General features: G+C 39.5%; 1 protein-coding gene across 1 annotated transcript in view; it reads right to left on the bottom strand.

Annotated features, from left to right (window-relative positions):
- LOC131563874 (connector enhancer of kinase suppressor of ras 2-like) overlaps positions 1-18,334 on the bottom strand; it is a 167,161-nt gene that overhangs the window by 74,508 nt on the left and 74,319 nt on the right. The window contains exons 4-5 of the mRNA XM_058814063.1: positions 7,271-7,473; positions 5,924-6,011 (exon numbers count right to left, since the gene is read on the bottom strand). Of these exons, the coding sequence (XP_058670046.1) occupies positions 5,924-6,011; positions 7,271-7,473 (291 nt within the window). The remainder of the gene's footprint in view (positions 1-5,923; positions 6,012-7,270; positions 7,474-18,334) is intronic.

Genomic DNA, 18,334 nt, shown 5'->3' with positions numbered 1-18,334 from the left:
GTTATAGTCTGCTAAAATATAAAAATAAAAAGGAAAATACAGGAAAATATCTCCTCACAGCAGAGCGAGATTAGAACAGGGTCTCCCCAAGCCTTGGTTCCCCCTGAGGACAGCCCTGGCCAGGCTCCCTCTCCCCTTCTCTTGTTGGGAAATTGTTAAATCCTTCTCCAAGTGCTCTTCCATGTTGGAAAAGGCTTTCTACACAGCAAGATATGGAATAATTTTAAAAACCTGTCTTCTTTGTTTAGTTTTTTTCCTTTAAATAAACTTCCAAGTAAAATTTAAATTACTGATAATGTCTGAAAGGTCCTTTCAAGGAATTTAAGATTCCCTCAGTTGGTCACAGCCTGGTGATGGTAACACCAAGGCTGAGGGTTTTATCTCAAGACTTGGACTCGATATGTGGGTCCCTTCCAGCTCAGAATATTCTGTTATATCCCTTCAAGCAGCTTGAGATTCCCTGTAGCTCTCAAGGTTTTCTCTTTTTACTGCATCTTAATACATCAGCAATGAGTTAATTGCTTCAGATCTCACACAGAACAATTCCAACCCCTCATTCCCTGTTCCCTGCACACTCACTTGGGCTGGGACACCCCTGGAGGTCTCTGCCCCCCTTTTCCAGCAGCCCAAACCCTTGGCTGCTCCCATCCAGCTCCCAAACCTTGTTCCCTGGGTGTCCCTTTGAGGATTTTCCCCTGAGCCCACCTGAGGCAGCTGCTCCAAACCCTCAGCCCAAGGAGCTGCCTTTCCCTCGGCTTTCAAGGTCAATATTTATTTTGGAAGATTGCTGCTCCTGTGGAGAAATTAATTTCTAAGTGGCTACAGTTTATAAAATATTGCTACAGAACAAGAATGTCAAAATCAGAAGATTGGGAGTGCCAAGCAACACAGAAGAATTTATATTAACATTTCATGGTCAAGTATCCCTTTGATGTTTCCTCTGTATTCATACTGTTATTTTCTAGAGCACAAAAAAAAAATTCAATTAGTCAGTTTGGCTGGCAATGCCCAAGGCAGTTTTCCCTCCAAGTTTTGCACACTTCAAACAGCTCATCCACCATCTCCTTTTAACCCTGCACGTACCAAGAGAACAAAATGATCACAGCAGGGCTTCCAGCTTGGCTCCAGAGCTAATGCTCCTGTCTAAATGATTCCTTTAATTTCTGTGCTAGAAATACAATATGAACCTCCCTCTGAACAAACTTAATTACTTCAGGTCAAAGAATAGAAGACTTATGTATAGTAAAACTGAAATTTTACTGTTTTGTAGAGCAGAATTAATGTTAGCTGTACTTATGTTGCACATTCAAGATTACATTAGCATGAAAAATGTTAATGGCTTTGGGATTCCTTCCAAAATAGATGCATATTGACTTCTTTTTAAAATACATCAGACTAGTTTAACTGAGAGGTTAAAAGCACTTGCAGTGTTACACTGAAATATTAAGATATGTAGGTCACAAAATCCTTCTGATTTATTTTTCTCTGATACATAGTAATGCGCTAGGGATCTCATTAAAAAAATAATCTTCCAGGACTACCATTTTTAGGATGTTGATGTATTTTTCTTAGAAAATAAATAATAGTTATAGTCACATTCTTTCTATGCTCTACAGTAGAAAGATGACATGATAAAAATATTTGTTCTTGAAGTTTAAAATAACCTTTAAATTAGTAGCTGTGTTGTATTTCCCCTCTGTAAGAGGATAAACCCCAGGAATTACAAAACCAGTCACAGGGGCAGTGTTGCAAGCCAGGGAAGGACTGCACTGTCCCGAATATCCAAAATTGAATATCCAAAGTTGACAAAGCCCACCTTTGTCTCTGACAAAGTGAAACTGCTCCCCTGCATATTCATAAAGAGAAAAGGTCAGTGGGACTTGTGCTTACCCACACTCTACTCAAAATTTCAATTTCTAATTCTGAAAAAAGTAAAAAGTGCAAGTACCACAACATTTTGCAGATACCATAAAGAGTGTTTTATGGCAAGTTCTTGAGGACAGTTAACTAAAACATTAAAAAAAGTGAAATATTGAGTTCATTAACTCAGTTCTATAAAACAGCATGAGTCAACTACTGAAAAGAAACAAAAACCCTATAAAGGAGCATTTCCCACCACAACACCAGAGGAAAGTTCTACAGCAGCCTTTGAGTGGTGGATATGACAAAGAGATATTTCAAAATACAATGCTGGCATGCATAAAATGAAATACTTCTGAAATTCAGACATTCTAAAGAAAGAGATCACTCTGGAATTAGGCAAATACACAATGCAAGTGCACATAACTGACTCATTTTCCTTGGTTCAAAGGTAGGGACTTGATCAGAGTGTATTTTTAGAAAAGAGTGAACAGATGTTTGGTGAAAGGTTCTTTAGCAAATGCAAGCAAAATAAGATGGAGGGACTGAAAGCTGAAGTCTGCAAAGTTCAAACTGAAAATAACACCCAGGTTTTGCATGGCAGCTGCTGAATCACAGGATAATTCAGGTGGAGTGGCCTCTGGAGGTTATCTGGTCCAACCACCTTCTCAGGGGAGGCTGATTTAAAATTTACACCAAATACAGAAGTTACTAAGAAACAACCATTCCTGTCAGTTGCAGTGCAAACTAGATGGCTTTTAAACACCAGAAAAGCCATGCTTCATCCTAAACACAGTATTTGGCTAAAAATAGGGCAAAATCCATTATAAGGTAATTTTAAAAAATCCATTATAAAAAAATCCATTATAAGATAAATCCATCTGAATTTATCTCAGTGAGGTTAATTAGACAGTAATGAAGGGGAGAACAAGCAGAATTTTGTTCGGGTTTTGTTGGCAAAAGGCTGAGTGGTGCTGACATCCTTTGGTAAGACAAAGATTCTTTTTGTTGAAAGTTTGTTCTTCAGGTGTATCAAAAGCATCTACGTCAGATTTAAACATCTTGGACATAATGAGGGAAAATTAGAACCCCAGCTGCCTCTGGGACTGGGGAACTCTTCCTACTCCATGAAAAATTAACCAGTGCCTGCATTTTGTGAACAAAAATCCAAATCTATTCTTCCCCAGCTCCTCTGCTTTTCCCTCAGGGCAGCCTTGGTGCTATGAGCAGCCCAAATTTGTTTCAGTGATTCTGGTGGATCCCATTTGGAGCAGTGAGTGCACCTTGGAACTGAGATAGAGCTGAGGGTAAAGGCAGCAGAGAGCTCAAACATCTCAATATCCTGTTTATTGTGTTTTTTATATTATTATATGCACATTTTCATGGGACATTGCACCTCAAAATCAGGATGTTTCTGCAGCTCTGTGCATGACATAATTCTTTTACTGCAGCTTGATCAAAAGGGTCCAGAAAACTGAGCAGAATAAAGCACATTTCCCAACAGAAATGGACAGCTGCAAATCTCCTCTAAAATCAGAGAATGAGGTTTTCCTCTAACCAGCATGAGCAGATGCTGTTTAAAGTTAAATAAGTGGCTATTCATCATAGCATTTGCATGGTATGTAAATAGTAATAATACATTAAAATATATTTGATTTAAGGTTATGTCACCCAGAGCACACAGGACATTTGAGCATGAAGATTCATAAGCACTTTCTGTATTAAACTAAGGTTACAGGGTAATGTCCCCTGTTAGAAAATTCACCTGAAGTGGCAGCTGCAAGTCGTGCACACAAACCATGTTCAATTTGCACAAAATGTCAAAGACATTTCCCACTTAATGTGCCAGATCTGTACCCTTGACTGCTACTTTCACTCTGGCTGAAGGAGGTATTTAAAATGTATATAATTCATAAAACAAGGAGCATCTGAAAGGATCTGAGACCCAGGTTTCTATTAGTTATGCCTTTCAATTCATATTCCAGCCTACAGCTGAGCCTGCAGTTCTGGTCTAGGTGAGACATTTCTGCTTTCACACATTAAGGTCAATTTTTCTCAGATTTAGTGACAGCAAAGTTGTCTCTCTATGACTGATTTGGTTTTATCTGCTCTTTCTGGTGCTAAGTTTAATATAACATAAAAAGAACTTAATAGACAACCATCAAACAAGCCAGATCTGACAATAAGATAAAGAAAAGAAAAAACTTGATTTGCAACCTGAAGCATTTTTAAAGCATAACCCGTGCACTAACCAGGCATTTTTCATCTTGGAATGATTTGGAGTTTATGCTAAAAGATTGTTTTTAAGTTGTCAAAAGGAGGACAGCTGTGGGACTGGAGCTGAAGGACTGGAAAAAACAAAGAACCAAACTATTGCTGGCAGAATTTCAGAGAGGAGAACAGAATTTCATCTGCCAAAAGCTGGGACATGAACAACAGAAGTGGAGGCAGCAATTCAAAATTACTCCATTTTCACCTGGACCACAGGGAAAAATCAAACTCACACAAACAAAGTGCAATATCAGCTGAAGGACAGGATCAGAACCTGGACTTTTTATGCTGTAGAGAAGTTCGTTTTGCTTAGTCTGTAAATCAAAAATAGCCTGGTGCTATAAGCACCTTGTAAGAGAAAGCTTAATAAAGATACATAAATAATTAAATGCCGACACAGGAATTTCTAAACTAAGAAAAGAGAAAAAGGATCTTTGTTTTCTGCTGCAAAAAAATGCATAAAGGACAGCATTTCCAGGAGGAATACAGCTGACTATTATAAATTAAGGATAATAGTGTAAAATACAATGACATATTTGTCAGCCTTAGCTCTTTAGCTCCAAGAACTGAAACAAAATTGAAGTTGAGGGGAAAAAAAAAAGTTCTCAGAGCTACTACTCCATCACTGCTCCAAAAAACATTTGAAATTGAGTTCTGTGGTTGATCTGTTGGGAATGTGCCTGGAAATCTGTGGCAGCAGAGAACAGAGGCAGGCAGGGAGACAGGCCCAGCCTAGAGCCCCTATAACTGCAGCTTAAGCTAAGCTTTCCTCTTGCTTGCCCTCCTTCAACCCTCTCATCTTTTTCCTTTTCTTCATTCCAAGACAGCCCTGCCTGTTCTCTGACCTCTCCACATATTGCAGTGACACTCTTTTGTCTCATCAATATTTTATCTGCTCACAAGGGGAGCAGCTCATTGTAAATATTTGTAAAATTAATTTACCCTCAGTCTTTCAGTACCTGTGTGTCACCTCTTGTCTCCCTTCAGAGGCAGACATTGCTAGAGACTGTTATTATAATATTGTATTCTATTCTATTTTTATAGGGGTCACAGCTCCAAGCCTGATTCAAGGAGTGTTTGGGCAATGCCCTCAGACACAGGGTGGGATTTTTGGGGTGCCTGAACTTGCTGATTCTGATGGGTCCCTTCCAACCCAGGATATTCTGCAATTCTATATTTTATATAGAACTAAAGACCACATAAATTACTTTTATGTACTTGTGGACTTGTATATTACAATTAACTAATGACTGTCAGTGATGATAACACTGCTGCCATTATCTGTTCTGCAGTTAATTGGTTTAATGTTATGAATATTTTGTGTTCATCCCTAAAAACTTCCATGCTTCTGGCTCTCCTTTCAGTGAAGAAGCCAGTGCAGGTTCTGGATGTATTTGCATGCATTTTAAGAATTTTTCCCCAAAACGTTTTGGATCACACACATTTTAATCTGGAACAACCTGCTAGCAGTACTTAAGCTGTTTCCCACTGTGGTTTTATTCTTCTGTCTAACACTTGCATGGTGGCAAATCACCTGACATGAAATTGTCCACTCAAGAGCAAAGTGGATTATTTTTAACTTCACACCATCCTTCAATCTATCCAGGAGGATCCCCAAAGTCCAAAAATCTTCCTGTCCCTCCCAAAAAAAAAAAGAGAGTAGTAAAGAACAGGGAGGTAATGCTGTAACAACTGTTCTGCTGATGTTAGAGCTGTATTGATAGGGTTATTTTTACTATTGCAGTTTTCATGCAGTGATGTGAAAGGCCTCAGAGCAGAGAGCCACTCCTACCTGTTGCACAATGGTTGTTAGTTCCAGGCACAGTTGAACAATGTTGTTTTTCAGCAGTGAATATTCTGTCACGCTGACAAACGGAGACCTGGGGCAGGGCAAGGACAGGTTTGTGCAGAATTAGGGACCACAATTTGCACTACAGGCAGATATATCTAATACAGGGGTGAGTCCTACAGCACAAAAATGCCAAATAATTTTCATCACCAGCAGCAAGTGGCACAACTTTTGTAATATACACCTTTGAAACAAAAAAAATGCAGGCAGGATGCAAATTCTGGATTTTGGCCAGAATATCAGTTGTTCTCGCTCTAATGCAGAGTAGAAATAGAAGCTTTCAAATAACATAAGCAGCCCAGATTTTCTTTGTAGTGCTTATTAAAAGATGGCATTTCTGGTATGACATCACTCCTCAGCAGCAACCAGCACCTTAATTCAGAGAGCCCAGTGATGCTCACTTACTCACAGCTTCCTGCATAGTCAGATTCTCTTCAGGCTTTCCAAATTCTGGCTGAATCTGACCCGGTTTGAAGCTATAAGAGTTGACAAGGTCATAGCCTGAGAGAATATGACTGCTGGCATTAGGTTAGGAAGATGTCACCAGGATTATACAAATCCTGTAAAGGAGGGTGATTCACTCTCACTGTGATTTCTAAGGTGCCATTTAAATGTTCCAGAGCATTCCAGTTCCAAATAAAGCTATTCACTGCTAGAACCACAAAGAAAAACAAGCCAATGTTTGTTTTTTCCAAATAAGAAAAATTCTGGTTTGTGTCTTGGTTTCTGTCTTGCCACAGTCACAGAGATACTTTTAATGACATTCTCAGTTTATAAATTTAAAACACCAATGCTGGTTGTTGAGCATCAACCATCACACCTGTACCTAACACATTCAGTCTACTCCTGATAAATAAGAACATTTAATTTTCAGACTAAGCAAGTACTGTCATTTATTTTGAACATTCTTAATTGATTTGCTCAACTCCAGATTTTCTGTGTCATTTTGATGGCTGACAGACAGCTCAAACTCCACAAGCTTTCCTTACTTGCCCTTCATTCTAAAATTTCTGATATTACCAGTTGTGGCAGTGAGAATAGCACAGAAATATTAATTTCACAAAAAATCCAACTGAAAGAATCCCAAAAGCAAATTTTAACACTCTCCTGACGAAGAAGGGTACGAAATTTTGATTCCAATATTTCACAAATTTCTAAAAATTTAGAGCTGTAATTCCAGACCTGCCATTTTAATTTTATAATAAGAGACTAAGAGGCAAAGAAAGAACAAACACAAAACTCCCCAAAGAATTATTCTCATGCACAAGGGACTGAGGAACAGTTAATTACCTGTCCAGCCAGGCGAGTAAGTTCTTGGCAGCACCAATCAGGTCAACTACAGAGGTAAGGAAATCATTTGGCAGCCGTCTGGAGGCCCTGCCATCGTAGTGGCCGCTCCTCCTCCTACCCGTGATGAAGTTCTGGAGGTTTTTGGCTGAGGCATTCAGCTTGTGAGACAAAGTCCTCAGGTTTTCAGTCTCCAAACCGTAATTCTGGAGGAAAGAAGATGGACAGAGTGTGAGGTCAGCTGCATGAACCAAACTGTGAGGAGAAGAATCCTGGAGGGAGGATGTTTCTCCCCAACATTCTCCTTGGCTGGGAGGGTGGCTGTGGGTACCTGGGTTGAGATTAAACAGGAATATTTGGGTTGGGACACACAGATCTCTAAAAACAGTCTTTACAATTTTAACAACACCCAGTCTGGGACACAGCCTCTGCTGCCAGCAGCACTCATGGTCCAACATAACTCACTGGGTTCAGCCACGTCCCTGGGGAAGGGAAAAGAGGATCCCACGTGCTGAATCTCAGGGTCTGTCCCATGTTGTGTCACCTTGCAACAGAGTTCATCATGTCCAGGGACAGTGCAGCTGCTGGTGCAGGGCATGGGAACAAACTGAGACAGGTCTTGTTTTCACAAAGCTCAAAAATCCATTTATTACTCCCGGGGAGGAAGGACAGGATGAAGATGAAGGACTGTGCAAAGGCAGGGTTGTGGGGTTTTTACAGGATACTGCAGGGGTTTAGGGTTTGGGTCAAGAGAGGAGTTATTAGCAGCACAAGAATGATCAAATTCCTGCCTCCTTGGAACAGGAGCACTGCACAGTCCCATCTCAGGGAGGGAGCTGAGAGAGGCACTGTCCCCTCTCTGCTGAGCCCATGGGTGTCTGTCACCTCACTCTGCAGCAGCCCCACTGCTGGATCCCAGCTCCTGGAGCTCCTTCCCTGAGCAGAGCATTCCCCTGTGAACCAGGAGTAAAGTGGAACATGGCCTTGCCCAGAGGAGCCCAGGAGCAGCCTCAGCTGAGCCCTGGACAGCAGCTGTGCACATCTGGAACAGGGAACATCCAGCCAGGGCAGGGCAAGGGCTGCTCCTGCTCCCAAAGCTGCTCAGGAACAGCTGCTCATGGCTCAGAAACACCAGCCACTTCCAGGCTTCCATATTTAAGAGTTCTGAGTGGATTTTTGTCCATGGTTCTGGTTCTGATGGCAGAAGAAGGTTTTGATGTAGGTTTCCAAACACAAGTTCCTTTTCCCTTTATCCACATTCCTTCATCTGTGTCCAAGTCCTTTTATCACCAGGCCTATTCCTCACTTAGATTCAGATAACAAGCACAAAGGTAGTTCAAATCCATTAAATAATTCAAATTCACACAGAAAGTCTCAAACACGCTGAATTGAACCCAGATTTTTTGCAGCCCCCACAGGATGTAGAACATGAAAGAATTTAATGAACATTTAAACAAAATCAACTCTCAGAACCTGAATTGATTGCCCACTTTAAATTTATGCTTATATTAGAGGATGATCATGAATATCACACATTAATATTTTTGCCTAAACTTCTTCCTCAAAGCAGAGAATAAAGAATTGAAAAGAATACCCTTCTTGACAGATGCCAACATGGATATTTGTACTAGAAATAATAATTTTCAACTGCAGAAAAGGGAAATAGGCTGACCAATAAGAAGATTATAAACTGGGGTTGTATGGAAAGCAAACAAAGCACAAACAAGCACTTGGTGAAGTGTTTGGACCTCTGACAGCTGGCACTGGGGACAGGCCTTCCCTGCCAGCCATTCTCCCTGTCAAAGTTCACTCTGAGAAATGATTCAAGGAAATCTAGGAGAAATGAAACACTTTGCTACCTTAGCTGACTGCAGAGAATTAGATTGAAATACCAGGGAGAGAATTAATTTCATTGTTAGGCTGTATGACAGCTAAAACTCCGTGGTAAGGGCCAGATCATCCAGTTCAAGACAAAATTGCTACAGATGAGAAAAAACTATTTTTTTTTTCAAAAGCAAACAGTATAACCAAAGAAAATAATTCTCCTTTGGAAAAGTTTAAAGAGCAAGCTGTATGTGACAGTAGTGTGTCATCTGTTTAATATCGCTTTTCATTACAGCACTGAAGGAATTCCCTCCCCTGCTCTATTTTCCTCTTGACTTGCACTCATGCCAGGCTGATGACTAAGTGGATGCACTGGGATGCCTTTTCCAGCTCCCAACCAGCTGGGCAGGGCCTGGCTTCCCCCAGAACAGGTTTCATTCTGCACACTCAGCAGCACACTGCAAGGATGATGAACTGGATCCTCCTGGTTGATTATTCCTGTGGAAATAAGCAGGAAAAAACCTCTCCCAATAATTTGTTATTGCATAAAGCACTGGAAACCTGTCACTTTGCTTTTAAGGGGAGTTAAACAGCAAAGGACACAGTTTGATCAGTGAATCTATAAATACCAGAGGGTATTTTAGATCCCAGCAAGTGTAATCAGCCAGAGAGATCTGCAAAACACAGAACTGAGCAGGAAATGTGTGTGAGGAAATCCACCTAGTGAATAAGTGCTTCGCTTTATCTTGGAGTTTATTGCTTACATGCCAATGACAACTTCAATTAGGGTCAATATTAAATTTAAAATACAGCAAACCGTAGATAAAATGTATCCATAAAGACAATCAGAAGATGAAAGGAAATTTTTCAGCACAGCAGAAGTGCTGATGCAAGTCAGAGGTTACCTGAGACTGAGTGGGGCACAATAAAGGGGAAAAGATAAAATTATTATGAAAATGACAGTAAAGCAATGCTTTTGTAGAAGACAGAGACATTGGGTTGTTCTAGATTTAAGCATGTCTAAATCCAAAATTTTAATTTTTAAATCCAACAACTCTAATCAGCCATCAGATAAGAAAATGTGCTTGCAAATAAACCCTGAAAGTTATTAAAGTTATCCCCACATCCTGATGCTTTGCTGCCACCAAAGCCCACTGTGGCAGGATTTGTGGAGAGGACTGGAGGAAGCTGCCAAAGGGATGGGGAAGGGAGGAGATTGCTCCAGAGGGGAAAAGAGCCAAGAAATGGGTGTCCCCCAGATTTAAACTGCACCAATTCTAATTCAGTGGCCATGTTTGAAAACAAAGAATTGTAGTTTGTGGGAATCAAAAAACCAGAAAAATTTAATCTGCAACCTGAAAAGAAACTTAGATTAATGTAAAAATACAATACACAGATATTAAACAAAAAAAATCATAAACTTATATTTCTAACATATATATTTCTAACTTATAACTATAAGAATATACCTTAAGTGAAAAACTGTACCAATTAAATAGTAAAGAGTTTACAATGTAAGAGTGTAGGTGTATAGAATAAACTAAAAGTTTAAAAGTTATAAGAGAAAGAGGTATATATTTTAAAACAACGCCCATTAGACAAAAGTATCCACAATACAACAAAAATAAGTAAAAGCAATAAGTTAAAAAATAAAATAAACCTTTATAACAATAAATAAATATATAACAACTATATATTAAGTTTAAAAAAATTATATTACCTTATAACAAAAAAACCTTGTAACTACTCAAACTTTAACCAACTACTTACTCCTCTAAAACTTCACAACTTTTAAAACTAATATTTATCTAAACAAGAAATAATTCTTAATTCAACAACTAATTCAACAGTTGAATTAGTCCCATCCCTTCATTTTTCACAACCATAGTAGTTTATAGCAATGATTAAGCAGGTGAGGAGCCTCGTGGATGGCACTGCCAAAATCCAGATCTCTCTAATTCCTGCAGGCTCCTCATCTCCGTGGTGTCACTGAGAGAGCCCCAGAGCTGCCAGACTGAATCACGATCACAGCTGCCAGGCCAGACCTCAGCTCTCCCAGCCACACACTCTGCCTCCCCTGAGTTAAATATCTGCTGCTCCTGAGCCTGGAAAATTCTGTCTCCTGGCAGGAGATTCAGGTGATTCCTTTCTGGCACTGTAAATCCCAGATGTAATTTCTGGTTTTAAAAGTAAGACAGAAAAATAAAAGAGAAAACCTCTAAAGGGGGCAAGAGGGTGCCATTAGCATAGGCAGGATTATTTTTCATCCCAAATTCAGGGGAAAATAAACAAGAAAGGGCTGCTCCATTTGCAGGTTTTGTTTTGTGATGTTTCAGGTTGTTCCATCATCAATGAGTCAATCAGTGGAAATGAATATACAAGTTTAGAGAATGAATCCTGACTGCCAAAACGACCCCAGATGTTGCCTGTCTAGAACCACACAGCCACACAATTTGTCAAATTATCCTGAAATCTGGATCAAGGAACTGCTTAATGAGAAGAGAAAGCTCCCTAAAGTCACCAACACTCCATTTCAGAAAGAGGGATCTGGACAAGAACACTGCAGAAAGTGCCAAACTATCAGCACACCTTGAACACAGAAAGAGATGGCTGGCAAATCTGTTAAATATTTAAGTTATTTCATACAAAAGCACAGCTCAAGCAGTAAGAACTTCTGTATCTGCACTGACAGCATCATTACCTGCACACATTCAAAAGAGCTGCACAGATTATCAGATTTGTTCAGAGACTGATCCCCTGTGCCAGGCTGGAGCTCAGCAGCTCCTGGTGCCCCATTCCATGACAGGAGCTGCAGAGGAGGATTGCAGGAGGCACAAACGAGCCACGAGGCTGAGATCAGGGCCAGACAAGCTCATTAGGGAGGAACATCAGCAGCACAACTCCAGGCTGGAGCTGTGCTCGCAGTGCCCCTCCTCACTGGGGTGTGCAGCTGCTTTGGGGAGGATAACTCTGCTGGCAGCCTGCAGAGCACAGCTCTGAAATTCTGCTGTTTCCCCTGGAATTCTCCATTTCCAGCCTCCCTGTCCTGGTTCCCCTCTTCTGCTGGGCTGAGCTGCTGTGCTGGTGGCTGGGGTTATTGCAGGAGCTGAGGGAGCAGATCCCCACAGGGCTTTCACACCTGGTGGGGTTTTCTGAAGAGCAGAAAACGGGTGGCTGTTGTCAGAAACTGTACAATTCAGGTGACAGGAGAAAATGCCATTTTTTTTCCTGAGCAAACTGAAGCAGACTCTTGTTTTTCAGAGAAGATACAATGAAAAAGAGAAGTTGTTGAATGTTCCCTACAGTCAAAACTGGAATTTTGAAAACTGAAATCTGCCTCCAAAAAGATAATCTTAAAAAAAGAATCTTGCAACTGAAATTGGCCTCCTCCTCTTTTTAATGTCATAAACCCAAAATGCAGAAATAGCCAAACCACATTCACCAAAGAACCTTCCTGCCCTGTGCCACAATTCCAGCTAAAAGCTCTGCCTGTTTTGTACGTTCTGGTTTGAAGTTCCATTTTTAAGTAATTGAGCAAATTCTGTATCCATCTGACAATATAAGATCTGAGCTTTTTACAAATCCAAAGAAATGGAATGAAAAAATTCTTCAGTTGTGGCTTCAGGTGTTCTCATACCTTACTGCAGGTAAGCAATAACATAAAAAGGAGGATTTTATGCTAATACAGCAATCTGGAAGAATTTTAGCTACAAGGATAAAATAGATCAAATTATTGTAGCCAACATCAAGATAAAAAATAATGAATATAATGGGGAAAAAAATCCAAGTGCTAATCAGTTTTTTGTAAACACCAGCACCCGAAGAGCAAAAGTCAAGCACAAAACACCTACAGCATATGAAGAGTTTATTTCTTCTGTGGAAACCCTCCTCCAGCATTTTTTCCTACAGGTAGAGCTATAATGAAATTGTTTTGCTATAATGTGACATACAGAGATAGAAATAATGTATGCACATTGCAATTTAATAGACACAGGATGTAATTTTAACTAAACAGTTTATATTGCATAAGTAATGACTTTAACTTACCTTAAAAACAGATTTCTTTCTAATTATAGTAATTTTTCTTCATGTTGTCATTCGTGTGAGTAGTCAGTGTAATATATATAAATATATATATGTGTATAAATATACAAACACATGGGTGCATGCACAGCTTTTTCTGTAGGTGATACTTTGAGACTGTTATAATTTTCACTGAATATAAAAGAGAAGTAAAAGGGCAGAACAAGAGATCTGACTGAGGAGGTGAAAGGAAGCAGCACTGACTGAAATTCAAGCACTTTACATGGAATTTGTCACATTCAAGGCATTTAAAACACCACAGCCTAAGCATTGAGCTGCAGCCCCATTTCTACATTTCATGCAAAATCTTTAAGAATGCTCTAAATTATTGGGAATTTAAAAGCTCCATCTCCAGGGAGTTCTTCCCCAATCCAGCCATTCTCAGATCTGCCATAAATCGATTTATTGTGGGTGTGGAGCAGCTCACAGCTCCGCGGGGATGCTCTGCTCCCTTCCTGGTCCCCAGGGCCTGGAGCCACCCCTGTCCCACCTGGGCTCAGTCACAGCTCCGAGAGCACTGGGAAATCCCCAGAGGAGCTCTGGGATTGTCCCCTGGGAACACACAAAGTGCCAGCTGGGATCTGCAGCTCCCGCTGCATCAGGGCTCTGGCTGCTGCTCCATGAGAATCAGAGTTTTGGGGATAGCATGGAGCCAGTCAGCTCTTGATAAAGCCACGCAAACACAGCATGTTTGATTATAAAAGCAAAAGTCACAGTTAATCATACACTCTGATTTCAGCACAAATACTTCTGGCACATACATAGAATGAAAACTGTCAAAACACATTTTTTTTCTTTCGAATTTCCTTTCTGGAGGGATGTTTTTAAAGGTTAAGAGGCTTTGAAACAGTGGAAACCTGATTCTGAAAAACTTGTCTCTGTAAGCACTTCTTTGATTTCAGTAAAGTTTTGTGGTGAAGTTTTTATGAGACAACTTCACACTGAAGACATTGAAATAGCATAAAGTCCAAGTGCATTTCCAGCAGGTGTGCCTGGATTTCCTCTTAAAGAATTTACAGGCTGCTCATCCTTTGTCTGAACAGCAATTTGAAAAAGGCCAAATAAATTTTAAATGAGGGGTCCTATGAACCAGTGTACAACTTCAGGTCAAGAGACTGGAACCTAAAACTTAAAATTTCCTGAATGGTAAAATAGGGATAATTATTATAATCTGATGCAAGTCATGACACCGCTTGAAAAAAGTTAAAATAAATTAAGAAAGTAAAAGTTTTGTTAAGGAGAATGCATAAGATTTAGTTCATTCAGTCTATAGATACATAAATTATTGAATATATCAGTGTATTTTATATGTATATATAAAATCCTAGTGCTGTTGTTTTGAAAACTATAAATGTATTAGGAAAATAATTTCCATTCATGGCTGGAGAATGCAGCTCCCGTAAAATACGACCCAAATTTGGTTCAACTTTTTCTTTAAAAGCTTTTCTCCTTCTAAATCAGTAAATTAGCATAATAACATACCATAAATATATAATAAACCCCATCCTTCTGCCTCTCTTTAACAACATTTGCCCATCATTCCAGTTAACTGCAGTATCACAGCACAGTTTATGTGCACAGAACGTGACATTTCATCAAAATAAAAGTATGGAGTTCATTAATAACTATGCTGATGCTATGCAAATATGCAACATCATAATACAAATTAGGGTCTATTATTTGAAACACCTCGATGCTTTTTTATGTGCAGCTTTCCTCCCCCTTGTTCTCCCTTCCATTATAATTATCCCACCTTGCTGGAGCAAATTGTGTCACAATTCTTTGTCTCCTGAGTCTGTAATTTGGAACGTGTCACGGAGCTCCTCAGCACTCCACACACCTTCCTATTATCTTGTAAATAGATACATTAAGCAGATCTAGAAATAAGATTAAATATTTTAACCTATTTTAAAAATTAAGATCTGCATTATATTTTTTTTTTATACAGAAGAAGGTTTAGCATTTACACTGAAATTGAGATATCTAGGTATACAGATATCTAGATATAGATATGTCATCAAGCATAATTAAGGTGTCCTGGATTTTTTTTTATTTTTAACAAACATGATTTTTATTTCAGATAAGAATTAGAACTTTATAGTCTTTCCTTAATAAGCAGACTCAAAAAGATTGTAAGGCCAGCCATTGAAACAGGTATTTTTTCAGAATAAGGTTTTAAAATAAATTGTTAACTTTATGTTTAAGACTTCAGATGTATATGTATAAGACTTATATTTAAACTTTATGTTTAAGAGTCAGGTGATTGGGCTCCTGGTGACAGCAAAGCAGCAGATGAGGTCAGAGATGGAGATGCAGATTTATTGTTCAAGGATCTCAGGTTATGTAAGGCTCACCCCACTCTAGGCCAGCCTAAAGCTGCACAATGCACCAGTTCCTGCCCTGGACTGATTAAGATGAGCAGGAATTAACAGGATCCCTGATCTCCTGCCTCAACATTTTAGAAGGAGCTTTTACCTGGCAGCTCTTCCACAGATCTCTGAGCAAACTGCACAAAGCCTCCTTGCTCTGCTTAATCCTAATGAAGCACCGTGATTTCAATTGTGGAATAAACAAATACTCCCCTAATTGGGTGAGCTTGAATAAACTGGAACATGTCCCTGGTTTGGGTGTGGAGGGCTGCACAGGGATCTATGGGGAGAGAGAGGAGCCAAGTGCCTAAACCACAAAAAACTGTGAGGAAAGCAAACTCATTACACACAGAATAGATTTCAAAAATGTCCCACAGAATTAAACCAATCTGATCCACTGAGCAGCCTGACAGAGATCTGTGGGCATATTCCGAAAATGCATCTTAGAGTTCTCTCTCTCTGTCCCACATGAGATCCAGCACATTGTGACACATCACCAATGTCATTTTTGGATAAGGTCTGTAAAAATATGAGATCTGCTCTTCAGTTATGCAGACTCCTGACTGCCATAATGGTATGAAGTATAAAGAAAGTGCATTTAATTTTAAAGTTCCTGCCACTCTTGAGTCTGCTGACCATGCTCAAGGAATGCCTTAATTACAATTTTCCCATGTATATTTTGGCTGTTTTCCTTTTTCCCCCTCCTCCTTGAAGAAATAATAATTAACGTCTGAAACCTCCTTATATTTTTCATAGTTTTAGATTACTCATTCAGCAAGTCCCTCAATTTTACTCTATTTGTAAATAATCTAAACATCAACCCAGATATTTGGCTATTTAATGCCCATTCTCACCAAACTTTAAGAGAGGAAAATTTTAAGAGAGGAGAGCTCATATCTCATTTCAGCTGTATAATAAATGATTATTTACATATCTGAAGCACCAATTCGTTATTTCTGCAGAGGTGATGAACCATCAGATTCAGAAACAGGAGAATTGATCCAAACCTGTGATTTAATTTCTCTGGGAGAAGGCTTTTCCTGTACACCTCAACAGCATCCCTTGGAGCTGCTCTCCCACTCTAATTCACATTTTCTGCTCAGCTCTGACTTCACCAGGAGTTTAGATCTAAAATCCCTGGAAGCAAATCTGCATTTTAAAAAAATTTCTTTGTTTCTAAATGCATTTAATGCTTTCTAATATTTTTCTTTGAGCAAAACCTTAATATCCCAGCAGCATGAAATAACAAAACATTCTCATGACCAGAATAACTTTATGATGACCAGAACAATCTTCTCATGACAACAACCTTCTCATGACCACAACAACCTTCTCATGGCCCTGCTGACAAAGTGGTGGGTGCATTGCAGCATCCACTCAGCCTTTGGCAGTGCCAAGCTGACATCTGGGCACATCGAACATCTCCAATGTCAACTCCCAGGAAAACACCAGTGGGGAAATGAAGCTGTGGCAGCATTTCCTTTCTGATGGGCACAAAAGGGAGGCCCAGGAGGGTGGAGGGGGTTTGGGTGTTTTGTGGCTTCTTTCCACATCCCCAGGATTCTTGTTCCCAATGTTTTATTTCGGTGTTAAGGATGGGCTGATCTGCATATGGCTTCCATGAGAAAACACATGCAAGCCAGACAGCCAGGGTGGCTTGACCTCTTCCATATGTGTAGGAAAACAAGCTCTGAGCAATCTGCTGGCTGGGGATGCTGTGAGAAACAACAGCAAAGGATGGCAGGAGATATTTCCTCCAAAACCATACTGGATCATCTGCTAACTTCTAAAGATGATCAGCAATTCCTGCCTGCATGAGTCATTAGCAGCCTGCTGCTGTTCCCTGCTGTGCACTGGGCACTGTTGATATGTTCTGTCTCAGAAATACCTAAATCACACCAAATTCCTCTTTGCATTCCCAGTTACCAATCCAGGGAACCCCAGTGGCAAGGATAAAGTATCTCAAGTGTTTGTTGTACAGATCAGTGTTCTTTTTTCACCTTTCTCTGCAATATCTAAGGGAGTTGTACATGTATAATGCACTGTTTAATAACCACAAACCTTCATTATTCATTACTAAAACCTTGTGGTCAATTAAACTTTGCTATTTATTTCATAACAGCTTTGTGCGGAACCAACCATCCAACCCTAGAAAGCCTCATTTCCTCATTTTTTAAAAGTATCTCTTAAAATGAATTATAAGGCAGAAATGTAAGATTACCGAGAAAAAGAGATTCAGTAAATAACACAAAATTAGAATTTGAATCAATGGTGAATTATTCAAAGTTCAGGGGATAAATTATAAGCTGGTTTTGGAAATCTTACATCCACATTGACCATTTCACTTGGGTCAGACACTTAACTTAGATCCCTGCAGAAGTGGTAGATCCACATAAAAACCACACAAAATCTGGAGAAATGTTCCATATGTTCATAACAATTCAGAGCAGCATATAGAAATTAAATTAGTAACAAGATTCATTTGAATGGGCATTAATGAGAGTATGAAAAAAGTTCATTTATCTATTTGGATTGTGAATTTGCTGAAGGCTGCTCAAGCAACTCAGTCAACAACAGTGACATGAATATGCATGTGCATGCTCAGATATTTGCATGCAGATGAATTTATCCCTGACAATAACTGATCACAGATAATTACTCAGGAATTCAGGCAGCTCATAGACACTGATAATGTAACACAGTGGCATGAAAAATATCTTACCAGGAATTTATGAAAGAAAACGCTCCTTGCAAATTAGAAAAGCAATTATTTGGTAGAGAAAAATGACCT

Source organism: Ammospiza caudacuta, chromosome 14 (assembly GCF_027887145.1).
Source record: "Ammospiza caudacuta isolate bAmmCau1 chromosome 14, bAmmCau1.pri, whole genome shotgun sequence".
NCBI lineage: Eukaryota > Metazoa > Chordata > Aves > Passeriformes > Passerellidae > Ammospiza > Ammospiza caudacuta.
This window is presented reverse-complemented; position numbering and strand designations above follow the sequence as displayed.